This window comes from Solanum pennellii, chromosome 6 (genome assembly GCF_001406875.1).
Source record: "Solanum pennellii chromosome 6, SPENNV200".
NCBI lineage: Eukaryota > Viridiplantae > Streptophyta > Magnoliopsida > Solanales > Solanaceae > Solanum > Solanum pennellii.
Genome location: NC_028642.1, coordinates 51254206 through 51279816, shown reverse-complemented (window position 1 = coordinate 51279816; position 25611 = coordinate 51254206). Strand labels below are relative to the sequence as shown.

General features: G+C 30.5%; 2 protein-coding genes across 2 annotated transcripts; one reads left to right on the top strand and one right to left on the bottom strand.

Moving 5' to 3' along the window:
- The first annotated feature begins 11636 nt into the window (after positions 1–11636).
- LOC107023212 (receptor homology region, transmembrane domain- and RING domain-containing protein 2-like) lies at positions 11637–17727 on the top strand. Its single transcript, XM_015223830.2, has 4 exons — positions 11637–12355; positions 12892–13122; positions 15105–15506; positions 16710–17727. The coding sequence occupies exons 1-4, from the start codon at positions 12229–12231 to the stop codon at positions 17270–17272; spliced, it is 1323 nt and encodes a 440-aa protein (XP_015079316.1). The 5' UTR covers positions 11637–12228; the 3' UTR covers positions 17273–17727.
- A 158-nt stretch (positions 17728–17885) lies between these two features.
- Positions 17886–23329, bottom strand: LOC107023211 (protein disulfide isomerase-like 5-2). Its single transcript, XM_015223829.2, has 5 exons — positions 22994–23329; positions 21649–21752; positions 19904–20274; positions 18966–19273; positions 17886–18491 (listed from the first exon to the last, which is right to left on the bottom strand). The coding sequence occupies exons 1-5, from the start codon at positions 23216–23218 to the stop codon at positions 18171–18173; spliced, it is 1329 nt and encodes a 442-aa protein (XP_015079315.1). The 5' UTR covers positions 23219–23329; the 3' UTR covers positions 17886–18170.
- Between the last annotated feature and the right edge of the window lie 2282 nt (positions 23330–25611).

Here is a 25611-nt window from a genome sequence, read left to right as displayed (position 1 = left end):
TATATATATTATTAATTTTGAGGTGTGATATGTTACATGGTATATTTCTAATTTTTTGTTGGTCAAATATACCTTGAACTTAAACATGAATTTAAGGCTATATAAATACTCGAAGCTTATTTTAAAAATAAAATAAAAATATTTCAAGTGGTCAATCGACGAACTACATTTATAAAAAAAAAATTCAAAAAGATCAACCCAATATAACAACCAAACATGGATAAAAAATATTAGTTTATGAAATCATCAAATTACATGGAACAAATTTGGAGAATTTAAATGAATATTTTATAAATATTTTCATATAAATAAAAAAAGAACATTAATTACAAAAAAAATAATAGAAAAAAAGATTTGGGGATATTTTAGTCATTTTGGGATTCTATCCAAGGATTGCTAAACCTTGAATTAGCTATCCCTCCATTTCCTAGGGATAAAATAAGACCTTGTATGAGGTATAACTAATCCATGGATTAGGTTAAATAAAGTAAACAAACAATGTTTTTGTTGGACTAAATTTTAATCCATGGATTCTTTGGATTAATACCTCCTACCAAACTAGTCCTGAGATTCTCGAGCTAAAGCGAATAACATCACCAGTAATTAAAATTTAATTGTTATATTTAATGTTAAGAGTAACCTTGTGTGTACTTGCCAGGGATGCAGTCACCTTGTACGAAGTGGGGTTCATCTGAATCGCTTTTGGCGAAAAATTATATTATTATACATGGTTAAAATATTTTTATATGTATATATAGTAGATGTCGAACCCCATTTGTCTACTTCATGTGTCCATTTCAACAGATTTTGAACCCCCTGCTTATTGAAAATCCTCGCTCCGCCTCTGATACCTGCTATATCAGTAAAGATGTTAATTTCAAATTAAGAGTGGAGTTGTGTTTCATCCGTGCCTTTAATTCGCAATTAATCAAAATACGAAGAAATCCTAGGTATATAAGAAAACAGAGTCCGGAGCCTAAAGGGTATAAAATGTTAATAAAATTTCCAAAATGGTATATGAATATTTATTTTAACCAAAAGGGCAAAATCGCTGGAAGGGCAGCGACTTTGCTTGCCGGAAAAAGTAAAATCGCTGCCTTGACAGCGATTTCTAAAATATTTTTTTTTTAATAATTTTTTAATAAATCGCTCCCTAAGGAGCGATTTTCTTAATTTTTCATTTGAAATTTAAAAAAAAATTAAAAAAATAGGAGCAAATCGCTGCAAGTGCAGCGATTTGTCTCCAATTTTCTTTTATATTTTTTTAAATCAATTTTTTAGAAAAATTTTGATTGATACTTATTTTAAAAAATTTTAAAAAAAATTATTTTGGAATAAGTAGTAGAAAAACTTAAAATTAAAATTTCTTTAAAAAATTTAAAATTTAATTTTAAAAATTGTAAAAAAAAAGTTAAAAAAATTGATTGGAAAAATAAAAAAAAAATTAAAAAAATTGATTGGAAAAAATTAAAAAAAATTTGGAGACAAACTAAGAGCAAATCGCTGCCCCTGGCAGCGATTTGTCTCCAATTTTTTTTTTCCCAATCCATTTTTTTTATTTTTTTTATTTTTCAAATCAATTTTTTTAATTTTTTTTTACAATTTTTAAAATTAAATTTTAAATTTTTTAAAGAAATTTTAATTTTAAATTTTTCTACTACTTATTCCAAAATAGTTTTTTTTTTAATAATTTTTAAAAATAAGTAGCAATCAAATTTTTTCTAAAAAATTGATTTAAAAAAATATAAAAGAAAATTGGAGACAAATCGCTGCACTTGCAGCGATTTGCTCCTATTTTTTTTTATTTTTTTTAAATTTCAAATAAAAAATTAAGAAAATCGCTCCTTAGGGAGCGATTTATTAAAAAATTATTTTAAAAAAAATATTTTAGAAATCGCTGCCAAGACAGCGATTTTACTTTTTCCGGCAAGCAAAGTCGCTGCCCTTCCAGCGATTTTGCCCTTTTGGTTAAAATAAATATTCATATACCATTTTGGAATTTTTATTAACATTTTATACCCTTTAGGCTCCGGACTCTAAGAAAACAACCCTTAAATTAATCCTAGTGTTGAATTTTTAAGGTACATGCTAAATTCAACGCGAATACATAAACAATATTATTTTTTTAAAAAAATACTTTAGATAACTGTATTATTGCTCCATTCCTCTTAAGTAAAATACAAAACGAGGAGAGGAACATAGACCAAACCTCCTACCAAACAAAAGCTATGATGAGTATGTGCAAGTGAGCAAAAGTCCTCCATAACTAACAAATCAACTTATATGAAAAAAAGTCGATTTATCATATCTTTTCCCAATAATAGAGATATACATTTATATATAGCATTTATGGTTGAACTATATTACAAATATATATATAGTGTATAATTCAAGAATTTGGAGGACACGTACCCTTAAAAAACAATAATGCAGGTTATAGGTATATATATTAAAATGCCCATCCTTTACTTTTCATCTATATTAATTAATTCGTATAGAAGGGTACGATAATCGATTTTCCGTATATATATACAGTATATATAGTCCTTTTTTGTATTATACCACTTGAAATTATAATTATTAAAGTAAGGGAAAAAAAAACATGAACTATAGGATAAAATAATATTGTACGTTGGGCAATAGTTGTATGAGATTCTTTGTGCTTCTGATGAGGGAGCATTTAATTTGATTTTGAGTCATTATAAATCACATGTATGATAGGTTGGACCATGGTGTGTAAGCTTAGCTATCACAAAATCTCTTTGGATTTTAAATGTTTCATTTTTCTTTTTCTTTCAAATAATAAATATCTCTTTCTACTATTTTTAATCTTGTACTTTTTAAAAGAAGATTAATTATCTTATGTCACATTTAATATAAAAATTGAGAGTAAATAAAACGACTAGTGAATTTACTATTTAGTATATGTAAGATGGAATTAATTAGGATAAATTCAATAAAGTTTAATTCTTAAGGGGATGTATTTGTGTATATATGACGCTTAAAATTAATCGTGAACTAATAGAAGCGAGTCAAGAAAAGTACTAATAATATATATAAGTCAACAAAGTTTTGTAAAAAAGGGTTGTATATGTTACTTTAGTTAAATTTTGTAGAAAATTATTTAACTTTCTATTAAGTGCCAAGTAGAAAACACCTGATAAATTGGGACTAAGATGTTATTGATTGAATAATCAATAATGTTTTGTATTTCCTTTTACTAATCAATATATTTTTGTTTAATTAAGAAAAAACAATACTTGACAACTGTGTATTTAATATTTTGGGGATCTTGCTGGAGAGCAAAAAATATCCAATATTATTTGGAAATGGGAAGCCAATTGACTTAAAAGGTCTTGTAAATACATAAAATAGTCATTAGTTCATGTCATGTGGTGCCATATTAATTATTAAATCCAACACATTTAACCTAAAATTCTTATCATTTTGCAAGTGGATATAGATTTAATAAAACTGAAAATATGTCTATTGACTTTTTTTTTTTATAAAGTGTTAAAGTCAGAGGTAAAGATTAGTAAATAAGTTATACATCAATAAAGTCACAATATATCGAATCTCATGTCATCGTGTTCTACATTTTCATTCAGTACGTCTCAAAATTATTGACTTTATTAGTGATTGTTGAACTAAAACAACTTAAAAATACTCTTAAGATGAAGTGATATTCTAGAGTTTAGTAGCTCCGAATTTCTTGGAATTTATATTCAATGTTTTCCATAGGATATCCAGTCCACTAATTTTCATTTTTTAGAAACATGTCTGCAAGTTTGTTAATGAAAGAGGGAACAATGGAGTAAGTGAAATGAAATTTCTTTTGATTTAAGCATATCTTTAGCAGAAAGTTACTATAATATGCTGATTTTAGCAGCTGGGTGGGTACTCATCACTAATTAATTATCTAGCTTAACACAATGTTATTAAATTAAATTTTACCATTAGATACTTTTCTTAGAATCAGCTATGTGTTTCCTACTCCCTCAGTTTCTAAATAAATGGTATTTTTTGGCGTGGACACACCTGGTAAGAAATAACTACTTATTTATTTTTAGAAAATAAAGTGTGTTTCTATCAGCGTAGCGTTAATAATTACCTATCTTGAAAAAAGATGTAATCTTTTAATAGTTTTTTTAAAGTTATGTGAAACTTTCTTTATTTAACAAAGCATAAAATTAAAACATTATCAATATTTTCTTAGTTATCTAAAACATCATTTATTTTAGAACAAAATAAAAATAAATTAAAAAACCACTTGTTTAAAAATGATGGAATATAGTAGTAGTGTAGTCACCAACGGCCAACCCTCCAAAAAAATTGTCAAAAAGTGGGTTGATATTTTGCAAAATAATATATTTTAGGAGTTCGATTTTATAATTCGATTTAAGATAAGAAATTTTATATCGACAGAAGCATAACAGATATTGAATATAAGAGTAAGTAAGATTTTACTCACTATTGACGTATTTAAAAATTGTCAAATATAGGTCGAGAGCAAACAATAGCATTACTGAATTTGAGTTTTTTTGTGCAGTTGATTGTAATCATCTTGTTCTTCCAGAAATTCTGCATTTAGCCAGAGTTCTTGAAGCTAAAAAAGGTACTCTAAAAAAGTATAAATAATTTATCACAACAAAAAAGGACATAGTGAATTAGTAATATAGTATACGTCACTCATGGGTAATCATGATGTATTGTAAATACATTTAATTTTTTTTTTGTATGATATTAATTACTGGTTTAATTGAAACCTTTTTTTGGTCAATCAATTAGATCATAGATTTTTCTTCTAATATAGGTTTGTCCCTAGTATTAATGCTTAAGCATCAAGATTTTCATAAAGATGATTTTCAAAGTTCTTCTTTTTTTGGACTATTCATAGTTTTTAAAAAAAAGTGAAATAAGAATTTTCGACTTTTAGGATATATAACGACTTATTTGTTAGATCTTATAAAGTTTTCTAAATCTTGCTTTCCTCTCCTCTTAAATTTTTTAATTACACTTAGTGTTATTTTCTCTAATAATTTCTTAGTCCAGTGATTAGTGTCGTAACTCATAAGTATCCCATCAAATTTCTTCGACTTGAAAAAATTATTATGGTACAAAAATATTGATCACTTATATTGTTTAAAACATTTAATTAATTAATACAAACTAATATAAAATTAGAGTCCAGAGCCTCAAAAATTTCAAAACGGTATATAAATTTTTTTAAAATCAAAACGGTAAAATCGCTGACGTTCGCCAAAAAAAAAAAATCGTTGCTATTGCAGCGATTTGTTAAATTTGTTCTTTTTATAAAAAAAATTTTAAACAAAATCGCTCCCAAAAGAGCGATTTTCAAAATAATTTTTTAAATAATTTTTTTTAATATGTCGCCGTCTCAGCAGCGACTTAAGTTTAATTTTTTTTTTATTATTATTATTATTTGCTTCTTTTTTCAAAAAAAAAATACTTAAATCGCTAAATCTTTTTTTATTTACTTGATTTTTTAAAAAAAAAAACTTAATTAAAAATCGCTGCCTTGGCAACGATTTGATTTAAAAAAAATGATTTAAACCATTTTTAAAAAAAAAGAAGCAAAAAATAATTTTTAAAAATTCACTTTAAGTCGCTGCTGAGTCAGCGACATATGAAAAAAATTATTAAAAAATATTTTTATTTTGATAAATCGCTCATTTGGAAGTGATTTTGTTTATTTTTTTTAAAAAAAATAAATTTAACAAATCGCTGTTATAGCAGCGATTTTGCTTTTCCTGTGAATAAAATCGCTACTTCGTGAACGATTTTGGCTAAAAAGAAATTTCATGTACCATTTTAAAATTTTTATTAATATTTTTCACCCACTCCACTCCGAACTTTATAAAATCAAATGGTAAAATGTATTCATGAAATCTTGACAAGATTGGCGTCCAAGCCTCTTTATTAGCTCAATTTAATTTTTTTTTTAAAAGAAGAAATATCCAATCAGTTTTACTTGCGTTGCTATTTTCATATTCGAAAAAAAAACCCACTAATTACTAATAAACCTAAAATTAAAGAAAACTTTATGCAGCAGCATATAATCTCCAAACATATAGGGTTTTTTTTCCAGCTATATATTTTAAATTTGTCAAGTAAATTTTATTTAGACGTTTAAATTGTGATTTATTTTAATTAAATACCTCAACACATGATATAATATTTCTGTTACTGAAGTGAAACGAGGAAGCATAGTATCATTATATAAATAACTTCTTCAACCACTTCCAATTAATTTACATTACATTTCTCTATCATTCTACTTAAGTGAAACCTTAAACCTCTCAAATGCCTCAATCTTGCTACTTAAAGTTTGAACTAAAACAATCCATTAACGATACTTTTAACACAAGATGAAAGTATGAACATTTCATTTTTTTTTTTGCGTCACTTTCCTAATATAGTATTTCATTGTATTACGTAAATTGATCTCCAATAACTACACCTTCATGAAAATAAAAATAAAAAGTAAGATATTAAATTAATCAACTTTAATATAATTATTCTCTCTTAGATTTCTCGTGAGGAAAGGGAAAGAGAGTAATATAATTATTTTTCTCCAAGAAAAGTAGTAGGAACACTTTTTTTCTATTTCGAATTCGTATCATGGCCTGCTATTTTGAATCCGTGCCATATAAGACTCCATTTGAGAGGAGTCGATTCCTTTACGTGTAAGATTTTTTTCAAATATGATATTTAAATTTAAAATCTTTAATTAAGAAAGAAATAATCTCATCTATTACCCTATATGCTTATTCGCAGGGGAAAGTTTTAATTGCGATGTGATAGTAAGATGCACGAAGCGTACGTGTGGTCCTGCTTGCGCCACAAGCAACTAAACTATATACTGCTTAATTAATTCTAAATTCTGCACCGACAAGGGAGTGTAGTATTTAAGTGGTGCAACTTTCCATGATTATTAAATTGGATATATTCGTCCGTTCAACAATAGTTATTCACTATATTAAAAATAATTATCTAATTTAAAAAATTAAAAGATAATTTTTCTTTTGTTTCTATTTTACACTTACTATTAAATACTATCTAACAGATTAACACATTTCTCAAAGCACTAATTTAATAAAATCGAAGGCTAAAATAGTAATATTATCCTACTCCCTTCATCCCATTTTATTTGGCACTTTTCGAATTTCGAAATTCAAACAAGTTTATTTTTGACGGTATGTTTTCCATAAATCTTTTAAACAATTAAAATTATCAATTATTATGACTTACAGTACTTTTTACTTAATTTACAAATATATAAATTTTATTTCAAAAAAATTAAAGCTTTCGTGCGCAAATTCTCCTAGAACAAAAAGTATCACTTTTTTGGGATTGGTTTAACAATAACTGAATTTGGTTTGGTTAAAAAAAAGATCAAACAAAACGAGCAAGTTATATTTATAATTATATCTAATAATTGACTTTTATGAACTATTTTTAGAATATTATAATTTTTTCCATAAAAATTAGTCAGTCTTTCTCATGTCATAAGAAAGATGAAGATTTAGTATTCTAGCTTACACAAAATTATCATATACTCAATGCATGGACACTAAAAGCCTCCAATACTAATTAAGAGATAACATAATTAAATATATGGGTACAATTTAATGTTATATCATTTTAATAAAATTTATAGCTTTATTTGTTTGTTCAATGTCAAGAAATAATAATAGAAATATATACAGACATTGTTTAAAAAAAATAATCAAAAAACTGAACTATTATCAACAACAATCAAACTAAAAATATCTATTATATTTGATTTGATTTGATTTTTAATAATTTTAATAATCAATTAAATTAATTCTAATTTCTAATTCTAATAATAATAAAAAAGGATACATACCAAACTGTGAACACTGACAACCTTGTATGCTTCTTGTTGGGCCCTCAAAATACCAAAATTGGGCCCAGCCCAACTTTGCATAGAAGAGGACCCAACGTGACATAATGTTTTAAGTTTTAGCCTTTCGTTACATAAGTAGCTTGTTTTTGCACATTTGAACAGGGAATTAACTTTGCATCACCATTTCTTCATAATTGCAGTGTCAACTGTCAACTACCAAAATATTAAATAAGAAATACTGATTTGACAAAATATCACAAGTTTGTCGGTGCACGTGATGATTTTTTATTTGATCTTTATGTAATTTCAAACGCTGATAATTCTCTTTTTTTTCATGATTGATTGAAAATTAAGTAAGTATACATATAATTTATACATCGCCTTACTTCATGAAATAACATAATTGTGAGAGTAACACATCTAAATTAAGCATTTATAATTACTAACCACTATTAGGGAAAAAATTGCCATGGCTACATTAATAAGAATACATCAATAATTGAATTACTATATATTTAATGTGTTAGATCAAGTTCATAAAATTACTTAAATGGTTGTGTAGGTGATGTCAATGAAAGAAGTTGTCTCCTACCAATATAATCATAGCCAATATTCAATTTAAGTGTTGAAAATGACTAGCAATTTTCTACTTTTAATTTTCCTCCTAAAACAATTAGATATCTTTCATTATAAATGCACCACTTAGATTTTTTTGTTTTTATTTTGTATATTCGGTTCGAAATTAGCTTAAATGGAGATACGATAAGCGGGGAACTGATGATTTATATGATCAACTCTAACTTATTTGAAATTAGGGATAACAAATATTTATCATATAATGTGTTATAAAAAAAACATTTTTTGTATAATGTGTTATAAAAATTCGATAGTTATATATGCCGATAACTTTAATTTAGTTGATTTATGTATATATAGTTAATATAATGTACATTTGAAATCTTAAGTTCATCTCAACCTAAATATAAGATTCTAATTAATTTGATTTTTCTTTTGAAATCTTTCAAGTTTAGGACCTCCTTTTATTGATTCAGAATATGTTGGTTGGAAACGAAGGACGACGGTGAGTATATAAAATAAGGCAAACATTATTAATTTTTGAGCTAATTACCTATCTTTCGATAAATTTTTGATATAAAAAAATGTAAATTATTTTCGATTACAAAATGAACTTTATCCTAACTTATTGATAAAGGATTAAGCCATGTTTTAAATTGGCCCAATAGTATGAGGTAGCCATGTTTGGCCCAATAATAATGTGTAGTGATAGCCCAATAGCATGAGGTATACCTTCTTTGTTAATTAGATTTTTGAAATTTTTAGCTATTTAACGGACGATCCACGAAAAAAAATTTTTTTTCTTTTCTTTTTTTTTTGTTGGAGAAAAGGTGAAATTCGAACAAAATCAACGAGACATAAAAAATATCCCATACTTAAACATGAGAATTGGGAAACACAGGTCAGAATATTTCTCTCTTTATCTTCTAGCTTTACCTTCTTAAGGTGAAATTATTTCTTAGGCTTTATTATAATAAAATATATTGAATAGATACATTAAATTTTCCTTTTGAGTAAAATAAATATGCCATTTGGTTAAATAACAAAGGTTGTTGATAAATTCATGACGTTATGACAAAGTCAATTTTATAATTAATGCATAAGATGTTATTTCAATAGAGCTATAGTGAAGACTAGACGTGATTTTAATGTCTAAATAATGACAATACAAAAAGTCAATTTTTTTTTTATTTTTATGATTAGGAAAATTACGATCGCTATCTTTTAGGTGTGCATATGATAAAATTCTCGTTCTTATGCAATAGTTCACAAACTATACAGATAATACCCGACAAGCTCGACCCAATAAACATGAATTGCCGCAAAAATTGTGAGTTGCCCTCGGGGTTAAGAAAAAATTGACCTGTTGTGATATTAATCAGATTCTCATTCTAAGTATGAAAATCAATATTTTTTAATTACATTCTATTTCCATGCATTTCATTCCTTAATGTCATTTTCTTGTGTATTTCGACATTCCGAATAATGATTTATAGAGAAATCCTACCAATAAAAATAGTTTGAATTTATTTGGTTATGTTTGTTACGAAAAAAAATTGAATTTGACTATTTTTTTCTCGATAATTACTCTTTCCGTTTCAATTGTATGATATTGTTTAACTTTTGATATAAATTTTAAAAATTTTAAAATTATTTATTTAACCATAAATAATTTTATTAATAATAATACAAATTTAAAATTAAATTATTTTCAATTAAAAAAATATGACATTATTTTAGAATAATTTTAAAAAAATATAGTTTGTACCTAAATTGACAAAAAAACAAAATAATCAACATCATGAATTTTGTACATTTTAAATGGACCCACAATATGAACTTGTCCCAAACTCATCCTATTTTATCAATTTATTTATACATTTAATACAACCCTCAACTTGTCCATGAATAATGAATAATTACCAACTACTCCCATTTGTCATGCAAATAAACTAAACACAGTTTGTCATGAAAAAATAGGATACTCATTTTCTTTCTTAATTAAAGATTTCGCTTCAAATTAATTCGACTTAAATCAAAAAAACTTGATCACCATTAATTACTTTTGGTCGCAAATTTTTAGAGTTATTTTTTCAAATAAACATTAATTATATTTCTTTATGTTTTTTGTACTAATAATTGATTTATGAATTTTTTTTTAAATAAAAATACTTTTTTCAAATAAAAACTCTTTACGTGAAGTTAATTCAGAATAATCAAAATTCATGAAAAATAAATAAATAAAAACTAAAAACAGTTCAAGTGGGTTAATATATATATATTTTTTTTAAAAGATTGGAGTAATCCAATATCCTTTTGGCGGTGTAGGATAGTTTTTTATCTATATTGGAATATTTTATTATATATAATATTTCATCTACAAAAAAAATATCTCTTCATTTTGATACTAACACCTCACAAATCTGATCTTTAAAATATTAGTCCAACTCTGTCCAAGTGAGTTATCATTGCTATTTAACAAATAAATTATTTAGATTTATATAAACCTTTAACTCTTTATACTTTTTGGTCCAATATACACACGATATATTTTTCTTTTTAAATTAGTCTTACAAAGACCACTCCATTATATAAGGAAAAATAAATTAATTTATATTTCATTTGTTGTTTTTGGTAAAATAATCACAAGTATTTAAGATTTTATTAAATTAGAAATTTCATAAATTTTTTTTTAATAAAACTTATGTGAGATCAAACGATACCGCATTAAGAAATGAAAGAAAATAGTTCATAAATTCATACCTTCCAAGAATACCTCTACTCTTTAATTTTTATTATTTACCTAATTTTTACTTGATACAAATTTTAAGAAAAAAAAAATGGCTTTTTAAAACATAACTTTCAAAACAAAAACATGTAAAATGTATTTTGAATATCTTTTTCATGATATGATTTATTTTAAATATATCGGATAGAAAGATAAAATTTAAATAATTGTCAAAGAATGAAATATTTTTTTTTCCGCTCGAAATAAATTTAAAAAACAAACAAATTGAAACAGATAGTTAATGTATCATTTAAGTTGCTAAAAAAGTAATTTGTTTAAAACAAAATATTAGCATTTGTAATTAAACTTTGGGAAAATATTTGACATAATTTTTTGCTATTTCTTTTTGTATGATTTTAATTAAATTATTATCTTTACTGAGTCTTACAAGTTGCAAAAAATATCCCCTTTGTTAATTTTCTTTCTTCTTGTTTAGGGTCCTTTTTAGCTTAAAAACATGCAGCAATATAGATTTTGTTAGAGATTTAGATAAACAAGAAAGAGATATACACATTTATATATACAAAAAAAATGTTGATTTTCTTCCCTTTTGGATATCCAATTCCTTCCAAAAATTTATCATCTTTAACTACATATACAAGGAAAGTCATTTTCTATGGAAGCTGATGTTTCTATTCTCTCAGCATTCTGAGAGTGTCTTTTTTTGTGAATTATCTTGAAATTTGGCAAAAGGGGTTGTGGGTTTTGAGATTTGGGATTTAGGGTAGGTTGGGAATTATTGAATTTTGAGTGTTTTTGCGTAGTTTTCTGTTGGATTTTTTAGTTTTCTTTTTGTGGTTTGGGAAATTGTGAAAAGGGTTGCTGGGGTATTGAGATTTGGGATTTAGGGTAGGTTGGGAATATTGAATTTTGAGTGTTTTTGCGTAGTTTTCTGTTGGATTTTTTAGTTTTGTTTTTGTGGTTTGGGAAATTGTGAAAAGGGTTGCTGGGTATTGAGATTTGGGAAGTGGGGATGGTGAATTTCTGGGTGTTTTTGTTGATATGTTTTGTGTCTTTGACGGCTTCTGGAGCTACTGGTAGTGTGATATTGATTGGAAATAACAGGACTTTGTCTTTTGAAGATATTGAAGCTAATTTTGGTGAGTTGGTCTTGCTTCCTCCCAAAACTTCTTTTTGTATTCATTTTATTGTGTAATGAAATGTGTGATTACTGATTTTGATGAATTTTGGGAATTGGGTTTTGCTTAATTTATGTTATTCATAAGCTGTTTGAACTGATCTGCTTTTTTTGGGGTGGGAGGAATTGATCATATTTGTTGTTAAGGGCTTTTTCTGGGGAATAGAAGTTTTCATCTTGGAAATGTTACCTGTCATATTTTGCAAGTTCTTGTTTTTCAGTTGAAATCTTCAAGGAATCTTTACTTGGATCATGAGAACATGTATGAATGCTGTATTAATAACTTGCATTTACAGCTGAAAATATGTTGTTATTTGTCATGGTTTTGGTTCATTGTAATTGATTTATGAGGTTTAGTGATGGTGGTGTTCCTATTTTTGCTCAAAATGTTGAGTGTTGTGATATAACAAAGGTTTTCTATACATTTTCTGTTGGCACAACTTTTTTGCGGGCTTTGTTTATGCTAATGTACTAATTCGACCTTGCTTATAATTTCAGCTCCCTCACCAAAGGGTTCAGGAAAATGTGGGAGGTTGTATATTGCGGAGCCTTTGGATGCCTGCTCAACCTTGACTAACAAGATTGAACCAACTAATAACTTCACAAAAGAACCATTTGTGCTGATAATCAGGGGTGGATGTAGCTTTGAAGATAAAGTTAGAAAAGCACAAGCTGCAGGTTTCAAAGCAGCCATTATCTATGATAGTGGATATGGAGATATAATTGCAAGTAATGAACTCTTCCATTGTACAGTTTCTATATTTATTTCACTTGCTCAAAAAAATTTAAGTTTTCTTTCTTTCTTTCTTTCAATTATTCATTTAGTTCGTTCTAACTTATGGTTGATGGTAGTTAACGTATCAAGTGGTATAATGGTACCTGAAATCATATCTTGAGGACGCACTAAAGTGCCCATGGTATCATCATGAACTTGCAAACAGAAACTGTAAAAGCCTAGGAATATACATGCCCAATTGAGACGGGATATAATTACATCACAATTGCATAAGGACTATCTAATAGATTGTTGTGAGTAGTTGAATCATAATCTTTAGCGTAAACATGGCTGCATGTGCAGCATTCTTGAACTCTCTGATTGCAAGTTTTAGAATAAGGTTGAGTGTATTTCTAATATTAATCATTTAAGTATCAATAGTTGTACTAACTGATTTTAGATCTGGAAAAATAAGAAAATTAGTCTGCAAAATAGTTTTGACAAAAGCTTTTATTCGTATCTATCTTACTGGCAAAATGACTTCTTGAACTATTGCAAGGGAAATCTCTTGCAGATAGCTGTCACAGTCTCTCAGCTGATAATAGTTTTGATTCATTGGGGTAGAAGTAAAATAATTCCTTCAAAATAGATATTTCTGGTACTATTTGTTCCTTTTTATTTTATTAGGTAAAGAAATAAGCCATCGGATTAACAAGATTTTTTTCTTGTTGTTTTTGTACTGTTAAGGTGATTAGTTAAAATTGACATTGAACTCTTTACTCCTTGCACAAGCCAGCTATCCAACATTCTGCAATTTTGATGCAAACCTGCTGGTTTGCTTTTAATCACCTAATGCTCTGTGTATCCCATATAAAATGTTGATGAAACTTCTGAACTGTCAATTGATCAACCCAACTATGCTTCCTTTTCTAACTAGTTATTCATAAAGACTGATAGGACGACATATAAAAGGGTTAATTGGATGTTCAATCTGGTGAAGAGAGATTAATCCATGTGAAGGAATTTCAGAAGATATCGCAAGCTCCTGTTTGTAACAGAAAATGATTGTCCAGCTCTTTTTTTTTTTTGATAAAGAAAATTATTGTCCAGCTCTTAAGATCTCTCTTAGTCTTTATTTATGTGATATATTTGAATTTACAGCTTTTTACTTGGTCTATTTTGTCCAATGGCATTATGTCTTCTGAACTGTACTATATACATATTTACGACTTTAAGATGATTCTTAGGAAAACCAGTTGTGGCAAAACTTGTATGTGGCCAATTAAATATGCTTGGGCCTTGGATATAAAATTAAATAACCTAAAGTAAAAAGCTCAAAATCCTTGCCAAGCTTTTCTCATGATCGTTACGACATGTTTGTCTTCTTTGATTGGCTTGAGCCAGCATGTTCCAACAATGGTGCATCTGAAATGTTCATATCAGAAAACTGACAAACTAGCAGAGCAGTTTATTACATAGGAGCGGGGGTTTTACCCTGTGCGCACCCACAGGGTAGCGGCCGTGGGTTTGCCTAGTCATAACAAAGAAAACTAGCAGATTAGTTTTGCCTACCCCCCTTCCACTAGGAAAATGAAAGGAATAAGGCACAAGTTCCCCCCTAGACTATGACCGAAATCCTAGAGACACACCTAAGCTTAACTAGGGTCCTATTTATCCCCCAGAACTCAGTTGTTCCGTATTTTTGTGCACCTTTTGTGCTGGTAACTCATAAAACTTTTGTCGGACTTCAAAACCATCTTCATCTCTTGTTTTTGAATGATTTATAATTGTTGATTTTTGAGTAAAGTTACCAAGTTCAAAAAATTGTTGATTTTTGAGCAAGTAGCTTCACCTCTTCAAAAATAGTTCCGGGTGCATGTCGGATCCTCCAAAAGTAATGCATTTTTAGAGGATCCGACATGGGTGCGATAGTATCTTGAAGAGTCTGATCATCATTGTTTTGACAAGCAAAGGTTTGACCAGACACATGATACAGTGGCAGGAACCTCTGCTGGTGTGAAGATACTGGCAGTTTTCATTTCAAAAGCTTCTGGAGAAGCACTCACACAGTATGCTGGCTCGGATATGGAAGTATGGTTAATCCCAAGCTTGGAAAACTCAGCTTGGTCAATCATGGCTACATCTTTCATTTCACTACTTTCTATGTCTGCTGTACTTGCAATGTGTTTCTTTGTTCGCCGACATCATATACGAAGAGAACGCCCCCGAGCTTCTCGTGTTCGCGAATTTCATGGGATTAGTAGCCGTTTGGTTAAAGCTATGCCAAGTTTGATATTTACGTCAGTTGTGGAGGATAATTCTACATCAGTGACATGTGCTATATGCCTTGAAGATTATACTGCTGGAGATAAGCTTAGAATTCTTCCATGCCGGCACAGTAAGTTATCCTCATTCCTCTCTTATAGAGGTTATTTACTTTTTAAGTTGTTCATTCATAAATAGTTGGTTCTCGCTTTTATTAATTATACGTTGAAGGTTCTGAATGCACCATTTTGTTAAGATTGTTCCTCCATTAGGAGGATACTCATTCCTTTTGATTTTTGGTACCATGCCAGACTAATCAGTGATCATGGTTGATAAGCACTAATGTATCCCCTTTAAACATGAAACAATTTTAGTGTCACCACTAAGGAAACTTGACTTGTCTCCCACCAAAAGCTTATGGTAGTTTGACCTTACTGAAAATGCACCCAGCACCATCACTTCTTGCCACCCCACCTCCGTGGGTTCCTACTGGTGAGTGTGGTATTCTGTTTGTAAGGCGTTTCCATCAGCCTTCGCAATTCATCCATCTCTCAATCTTGTAAATTCCAGACAATACTCCCCCCTTTCGCGTCACCCTAATCTGTTGTACCATCGCCTCTTTCTAGCATGAAACTCTGAATAACTTGGGAAAGGTTGTCCTCCTATACTTCTATGCACCTATGTTGGTCCCAAAAGTTGACTCTACTTCCATTCCCTACCTCATAGGCAACTAAGCCATTGAAATCTAGCTAACCTTTGATAATGCTTTTCTAGACCTCCATTCCCCTTCTACGACTCCATGTTTTCGTGGTATACCTCCCTCCACAATGCCTGCTCTTCAACCCCAAATCTCCATAACTACTTCCCAGTAGTGCCTTGTTCAAAACTCTAAGTTCTGTTGTTCCAGGGATATGAGGAAGATTCCAACTACTAATTCTTGGTCTCCGTTTACTGAGTCCCACAAACCTGTCATCATAGTTGTTTAGCTCCAACTTTGTATCATGATGTATAGAAGATCATTCATCGCTGTATGCATATTCTTCTACCATCTTGACTTTTGCCCTTTCCAAAGTAGCAGAACAGTTATAAATACAGTTCATACCTGATTTTTGAAATTATTTCATTTTCTGAAGTCTCCTTGGGGGTGAAATATGTGAAAACTAGAATTTATGGTTCCAAGTATCATATTATTGGAATATTTCCCTCGTCCCCAGTTGCTCTATAAATGCTGTATTTGTTGATACATTTCATAGATGTATGTGCACATTCAGAATTTATTTCTGCTGGAGCACTTGGCTTTTTTCAGTTATTAACTTGTCTTTTGGGAACTTCACAGAATTTCACACTATGTGTGTTGATGCTTGGCTGACATCATGGAGAACCTTTTGCCCTGTCTGCAAACGGGATGCAAGAACTAGCACTGGTGATCCACCAGCATCAGAATCTACACCATTGCTTTCTTCCAGTCTGCGATCTGTATCTTCAATGTCATCTCTGAGGTCATCATTAGCATCATCAGAAGTGATACATATAGGCACTGGAGCATCTCGATCACCTTCAGTTTCTCGTCCTCAATCAATCTCTAGCTCTCATAACCAGCATTCACTTTGGTCTTACCAGTCACCACATCTTACTATAAGCCGGAGTTCACTGGACCTTCAAAATGCATCTTCTCAAAGATCTCGTGCAGCTTACTTAATTTCATCCAACTCATTGGGTTATCCTTGTTTATCACCTCTTAATTCAAGATATGGGTCTGCATACATTCCTAGTCCTAGCAATCCCTCGTCGAGCTATATGGGATCAACAAGTCGGCAGCCTAACCCACTGCATCACAGTGAATCAATTACAAGCTTTTCACCATTTGCTTCAGCTAACTCTCTTCCTGGATGTGAGTAGTGATTTAATTGATCATGGCAAACATTAATCAAATTGTTGAAGTCCCTTGCAGGAAACTCAGGTTGGGTTATTCTGACCTCAAATTTCACGTGAAGACAATAGAGCTGATTCGTGTTGGTTGCTGTGACATCTGGACAGAGGAATACAACAGCTAGCTTCATTGCTCAACACTTCTGTGATATTGGTTTAGTAGTTGATAGGTTTGATAATTTTGAGGTTTTTACAGAGTGTACATTCTTAAAGATGGGTGTCTTACTGTACGCATTGCGCCTTCTTTTGTTTATTGCTTTTTTTTTTCTTACCCTCGATTTCTCTATAATAGTGATGTTTTTAGCCATGTCCACCTGATAGATGGTTGAGGCCTGTAGTTGCATGTAAATATGAATGTCCTTGAGGTGACTAAATCTAGTCTTTTACTTGTTTTAGTTTTTGAAATATCCACTGATTTCCAAATATTGCAAATCTGTGGTTGAGGAAGTTTCTTTAATCAGCAACACCTTGTGATATTGCTTTGTGTGTTTCTACATCCAATTCAGAACATACAGGTTGGGAGCTCCATCTGCATACATAGTCCTCAATCATTGGTGCCAACTGCCAACTAAGAGCACATGGATTAGCTAAAAAAGATTGTTTCAAACACATTTTATACAGTGGTAAAATTAAATTTGCCTCCACATTTGTTAAATTCAATAACACAGATAGAAGAACAAACTCTTCCCTCCAGACTTCTGGTTACAGTAATCCTACAAGTATGTTGTTCAAGTAACTTCCATAAGAAAACAAGGGCTGTGATCGTGGTGAGGATGAAACTTAACAGCACTCTTAGACCTACGTGTAGTTTGGTTTTCCTGACGAGGATATCTCAAGCTAACTATCTGAGGTCTGACTGGTGTAATTCTTAATCTTCCTTGTCTTGTTTCTCTCCAGAACGAAGTGGTTGTCTGGCTTCTGTCTGAGAGGTGGAGCTGCTTGGATGATCTCCCTCGTCCCTTGTACCAATAGTTAAGGGTTCCTCTTTCAAAGACTGGATAATCATCACCACCGCAACCACAAACACTATGATGGTCACTGTTCCCAAACCTATCATTGAGTTTATAAAACCCATGAAAGAACCAGAGCTGATACGTTTCTGTATAATATTTCCGTCTTTGTATCCTTGAATAAAATGTGTAATTTGGGACCCCTGATCTTCATCTTCAACGCTCTCAGAGCCAACAACCTGTTGCACGAGTAAAAAAATTGTTCTCATTACGTTAAATTTATAGTGATTTAGTCAAAAGACACTTCTCCTAGAAGTAGATTATGTATAAATAATTGTCTCACTCTTCTAATAAACCACTGAAAATTACCATAAGTATCTAGCCTGGTAGATATTATTCACAAAAGGCATCTCACAGACTTGGAGAAACAACATAATTAAGTGTCATGCAGCGAAATGATACCAATTAATAAGTATGGTTAAGTACAGTTTATCCCTGTTGTTTATTTTAGTCAGAACAGTAAGCAAAAGTGAAAAGTTCATCGTTCACTTTAGTCGATAAGTTGAAAGCACTATATTTTAGCCGTGTTAGTCAAGAAAAAAGTCCAGACTCCAAACAATAAAGTATATTTCCTACACTTGATAAGGGTCGACAAATATGCAATCCCTAGTGCGGAACTGGAAAGGGAGAGAAAAAAAAGTAAATGAACTTACTGAAAAGTACTCCTCATCGCCATCCCAAACAACCATTTTTGGCAGCTTAGTTTTCTTAGAAACGTCAAATGATTCAGCAAACCCTTGCCATTGCTTGAACCCAACAAAAACAAACACGAAGTCGCGGTTTGCAGATGCAGCAGCTTTCAGGAGCTTCAATAATTTCTTAGACCTATCATCAGTTTCATCTTCCAAAATTGTTAGAATAACTTTTCTCTCATCATCTTTCAGCAATCTCAGAGTTTCTTCAGTAATGGGCAAAGTCAGTGGGAGCAAACTCTGCTTGATATAATCCTCAACAAAATTTTCTGTGATCCATAGCAGGAAGAAGGTTCAGATATTCACCATTATTTCGCAGAAATCCCCAAGATACAACTTCAGCTCAATTCTTAAATCAGTTTGTTTTTTCATGCAGTACAGAAAATACAGCAAATGTTGGCAGGTTGGAAGTTAAAGCTATTTAACTTTTTTCATAAATAAGCCTTAAACAATTTAATCAACTGAAAAGTATAATATAAGGTTATAGTCATGCAATCAAATCAATTACTTAATCACCTAATCAAAACCATCTCAGAATTCATCAAAAGAGTCAACTGATGTTTTTGAATACTTCATTTTTGAAAGCACTACAACTAGCTAATGATTGATCCCTATTATTTAAGCACATCAGAATCTGGAGTTGCTGACTTCTGCTTTTAAGTGACACAATACAGATAAAGGGCCAATCATTGAATGAAAGCAAGCTTTTAAATACAGAGCAGGTGGTACTGTTACTTCTTTAAATATAACAAGATTCTGGTTTTCTCAGGAGCTTCGTAGGCGATAAAAAACTAAATAATTCTTATTAGTTTCTAGGAAGGGATGAGTATTTTTTTGATAAGGTGGGTGAGATTTTAATTACTTCCAAAGCCTAAGATGACAGGCAATGATAAGCTAACCTTCAAAGGGGCCATAGAAGATGCTTTGTTCATCATAGTTTGGATGACGAGCTACCAAAGCAGGTACCTTGTCAAAATCATAGAATTCCATGGTCTTATCCGAGAAATCTTTTGCCACAGAAAACCATGCTCTCTTCTTGTATTTTACTGCAAAATGTGATATGGCAGATTCATTCAAACCAAAGCCTATAAATATAGGGAAACTAGTGCCGGATGCTTCAACAAATTCACTAATGGCTGAATCAGAATTGAGTATGGCCACATCAGCAGCAACAAACTTCTTCAAGAATCGTACAAGTAAATCTGCTTTTCTTGGTCCATAATATTCTGTTGGAACACCATGCATAAATATCTTTAAAGTTGGATATCCACTGCATTGAGATCAGAAAGAGAAATTCAATATCTTCTAATAAAATAAAAATGATCAGTCTTTTAATTTCATTAACAAGAGTCAAGGGGAGAAATAATCTAATTTCCATAAAGCATGTGTTCCTGCAGCTCAGCATTATATTTGTTTTATTTGTTTAAGGGAGAGCAAATAACATCTAATAAATCTTCACTTTGACGCTTTTCAGTGCTCTCTTGCAGAAAAAAGGTAACATATTGAATTACACAACAGCTGAACTCTTGGGGTAATCCAGTTTCATTAGAAATAGGGACGGTACAGAAAGTAGATCAGAACCCAAATTCAAGTCTTCCCACTTAAAAAGCTCAATCCCCGTCCAGCTAGTCATCTCTTTTGTTCATCAATTCCAACTATTCTGATTACACTCTCTCTGTTTATGTCACCTGGCTACTCTGCCTCTCCAACAGACTTAGCTAAAGATACTACTTCCTACTCCAGCACATATGCAGAAGTATCAGCACTATATAAGTACATCCTAGACAAAGAGAGGGAAGGAACAATATTGATGAAGGAGAGATCAGATTGAGAGAGGACAGGAACAAAGGAGATCAGATTATTATCAGAGGTAGAATTAATGGAGGTTCAAGGTAAAGGAAAGGAAAAAGAGGACGTGGCAGACGTATGGACACAGAAAGATAGATGTAGCTGGGCCCTCAACGACCTATCAGCATCTAGATTTTTTGCTTTTCAAACTTCTGTTGTAACTTGTAACTCCTTTACTTAAACACATCATCTTCTTTTGCACAGGTGAATACGAATCAAATTGCCTATATGGTCTACCTAAGAGAGTAAAAATGAAATCCAATTTTAAAGCAAACAGTTGTGATCACTATCACTTCAGGAGGAATGGTTAATGGGCTGGAATTCGGAATCTACCTCTTAGATCTGTGGCCAGCACTGCATTCCCCAGTTTGACATCTTAATTGATCCATAAGAAGACTCGTAGATTTTTATAATTAAATGATAGCCGTTGACGAATGGTACTTCTAGTTTTGACTTGACACAAAGTTTAAGAAAGTAACAATGACTTTTGAATCTTGTGGTCTTAAACTTACAATATGTGGAATGCACCAATATGCACTTTCATATTTTGATCTTAAACATACCATGTGGAAAGTTGAAATTAGCGAGTTGCCAAAACAACCATTCTTATTGAAATAGACAAAAAAGGAAAGTAAGACGAACATGTTAAAACGGAGGAGGTATGAAAGATGTCTTATCAAACAAATGAATACCTCCTTTCTTTTGAGTTCTTGACCTTATTAAACAGAAGCAGATCATACATTGTAAAACTAATATCAGAAAAACGATGTAGTGATAAGGCTAAAAGTACACATACTCAATGCCATATTTTGAACCAACACGTTTGTACTTGTCAGCATCTATTTTTGCAATACTTATGGGCTTCTTCAAATCAGCAAGTATGCTAGCAGCTTTGTCCAACTGCAACGAACTTAAATTCATCAGATTGATACCACGCATCACATAGAATTCAATTCTTGCGCAGAGAAATGTGCATATTAAATGAATTGGAGCGTGGTGGTCGCCGCGGGGGTGGGGTGGGGGAGTCATCTAACAGAGATAGTTAAGATAAACATAGATTCTCGCAAAAAATATGTGATCTTAAGCTTAATACCATATGAATCAAACAGTTCATTACTTAATCGGAGATTATTTGTTCTTATGAGTTCAATCAGACACTGTGTTGGTCATGTGGGTATGTGGACTTTATAAGGAGATTATTTTGATGACGCGGCCAACCAACTACCCCCCTAAAGAAAGATCTGATAACAATGGTTGCACAAAACATACTTAGGAAGCATTAATAGTAAAAATTACTTTCACAAAATGTATGGAAATCCGAATCTAGGAATTGGCCAAATGACATAATCAATATAGAGTCTAGATAACTTTTCATTGGAGAAGCAATCAACCTTTTTGAAGTTAATTGAAGAGTCCTTTATCGATTAAGGTAGAAACACAACTTTTTTGGTAGTTTTTTCTTTGTCCGCCAAAGGTTTGGACGCATGGCAATAAATCACCTTGTGTTTCTTTACTTCTGATGGGATTATAACATGAAACCTTATGGTTCTGAATCTACGTCATCAACAGTGCAAAATTAGTCCGTCTATGCTTTTTAGTCTAATTTCGCACCCAAGTATATGGCCTAGTGGTCCATGAACTGGGTGCAAATCTCATAGATCAGAGTTCAAAACCCAACAAAGACAAAGACCAAAAAAAAAAAAGATCAGATTTCTACCTTCGCCTAAGCTTGGTGGCCAAAGTCACTCAGTAGTTGTGCTGGTGGATATGAATAGTGGATACATACAAGCTGGCCAGACACCACCATTGTTAAAAAAAAAGTTTATTTTTAATACTAATTTAGATCACATATCCCAGCAAACGTATCATAAAACTAGGTATATGCTTATTCTAGTTTTCAGATCTTAATTCATTCAACTCACTGGCTTTTCTGCTTAGTAATTTGATCAATTATCTTGCATACCTGATTCACTCACAGTTGAAGTAAAGAAACCCAATCTTATCTATTGCAGTTATACATTTACAATCGTAACTTAGTAAGTTAACTGCTACTACAACATTCGAGTAAGATCTCTTAAAAGTAGAGGTCACTACTATATACTTTCAAAAGAAATAAACAAAACTGAGTAAAGGAAATAGACCTGAGGTGCAAGTCGTTTGCAGTGACCACACCAAGGAGCGTAGAAATCGACCAAAATATAATCAAAACTTGAAATTGCAGCATCAAAGTTAGATTCATCAAGTTCCAATACTTTACCGCTGTCTATGCCCAACTGTTGCTTCTGCTGTTCCGACTCCGCCGCCGTGATGAACGGCCGTGAAACCAAAACTAAGAAGAGGAAGACAAAATACATATTTTTCATCATAGTATAGTTGAATAAAAATGAGTGATGGATCTATCTACACACTTTAAAAATTTTGAACTTTTTTTTTCTTTTTCTTGTTTTATGAATTGTGTGCTATTTGATTGTCTAATGAGAATTTGGGTTGTTAAAATGTTTTTTTTTCTTTTCAAATAATTACTACTACTTAAAAAAATTATATATATGGATTTTCAAAGTCAATTTTGCGCCAATTCTAATTTTGCCGTATATTTGAAATTTTTAATTAAACTAACAATATTGGTCAATATTTTAATTTATGATTCGAAATTTAAAATTTAAATTTTATGTGAAATAATAATCTACTCGTAGATATGTCATTGCCAATAATATATAAGTTAAAATAATATTTTTATTTTAAGAAATTTGATTTCACTCGTATATAATCATATCATAAATTACATAAAAATTACATCAAGTTATTAATATTATTCCAAAATAGAAAAACTAAAATAAAATAAAAGGTGTTAAAAAATATAGCGTTCAAATTTGTTTATTTATAAAAATCTTAATTATTTAAAGATTTTTGTTTTTGAGATCTAAATCTTAATCTTAATATATCTTTTTCTTATTCTATAGCCTTAATGAATCAAAATATTTGAATGTTTAAATTTAAAAGCAACACTATTACTTCATCTACTTTCACTCACTCTACATCATTATTTCAGGCGCAGCTACTATCAGCACCATCATTCACCACCCCTACCATCCACAACCACCATCCTTTGCCCAACCACAATCGTCATTATCAGAGTCGGAAAGCTAAATAAGCCACAAAAATATAAAAATGACCAAAATAAGCCACTATTTTAGTTACTAACTAAAATAAGCTTAGTAAAGAAAAAATTCCACTTTATCTAATTTTCTAAACGTTTTCTGTTAGTGTCATAACGTGTATCTTTAACGTATAACGAAACTTTTTCTTACACTTTATAAAGTGGAACTTTTTCTTCCATCTTATAAAGTGGAACTTTTTCTTCCACTTTATAGAAAATTACTTTACCTTTTCACCTTCTCCTTCTCCTTCTCCTTCTCTCTTTCACTTTCATGGCTTCTAAGCTTTTTTACACTTTGAAGATTAACATTGATGGTCCCAATCCGACGACTGAAGCGGCCCCACACTAAATAAATCAAAATTTTGGAGTAGCACAACCCGACAACATAACAATCCGTCCCTACAAATTATATAAATTTGGTATTTCTTTAACATCTCATATTGTCTTTACTTAAAATGTGTTTCATTTATCTCATCTTGTGTTTAGTATAATATCATTTTGCCTAATGGTTCTGATTCACAGAGTAAATTATAACTTACATGTTCTTAAATTATTTTGATTTTATTTTACAATGGAATAGAGCTGATTTAGCATTCCTCCGTATTCCTAATTTAGATTTCATTTCTGCTTGTTAGTGGGATAATTATTGAAGTTCATAAAAGGATTAGTTGCTCAATCTCTATGTTGTATTAAATTTGAAAATAAATTATGAAAGAAATATTCCTATGGTCCAACTCTGGACCTTACGTTAAAGAGGAGATTGAAATTTTGAATAGTATAGTAAAGTTGAATTTTTTGAATTTTGTGAGAGTTCTTTAAGATACCCATTAGCGTTGCCGAAATGATATTAAACATTTTTGAAAATGATATTAAACCACAAAGTTATAGTCTAATTTGTTTTTATCTTATTATTTAACTACAATAGAATGAATCAAAATTTAATGATGTAAACACCTGAAGCTAATCTGACAAAGTAAAAAAAAAGCAACACTAAGAATGTGTTGGAGCTCTGTACAATCTGACAAAGTAAAAAAAAAACAAAACAATATCACATACTAGACATATAGGGAGTCTAGCAGCTAATTTAGTATAGATTCCTTTTTGTGTGTGTTATAAACAATTCCTTTCACAAAATATAATTACCAGCATATTCCCAAGGAAATATCTCAATGGTCTTTTTTTCCAGTGATTGTTTACTTGTTCAAATGCTACTTCGCCAACACTGTTCGGGTGATTGATTACTATTTCTGTGATTTTGTTTCAGTAATTTCTTTTGGAGTTAGCAGACTCAGTATTCTTCAAAACGTGAAGAATATTCCTCTTATGAAGTGTAAGAAAAAGTTACACTTTATAAAATGTAATAAAAAGTTCTACTTTATTAGGTGTAAGATTTTCTTCCACTTTATAATGTGAAAGAAAAAGTTTCACTTTATGAGTGTGTTTGGTATGAAGGAAAATGTTTTCTGGAAAATGTTTTCCAATTTTCCCATGTTTGGTTGGGACAAAAGTTTTGGAAAATGTTTTCCAAATCAACTCATTTTCCTCAAAATTAAGGAAAATGACTTCCCTTCAAAAATTAAGGAAAACATTTTCCATAACTCT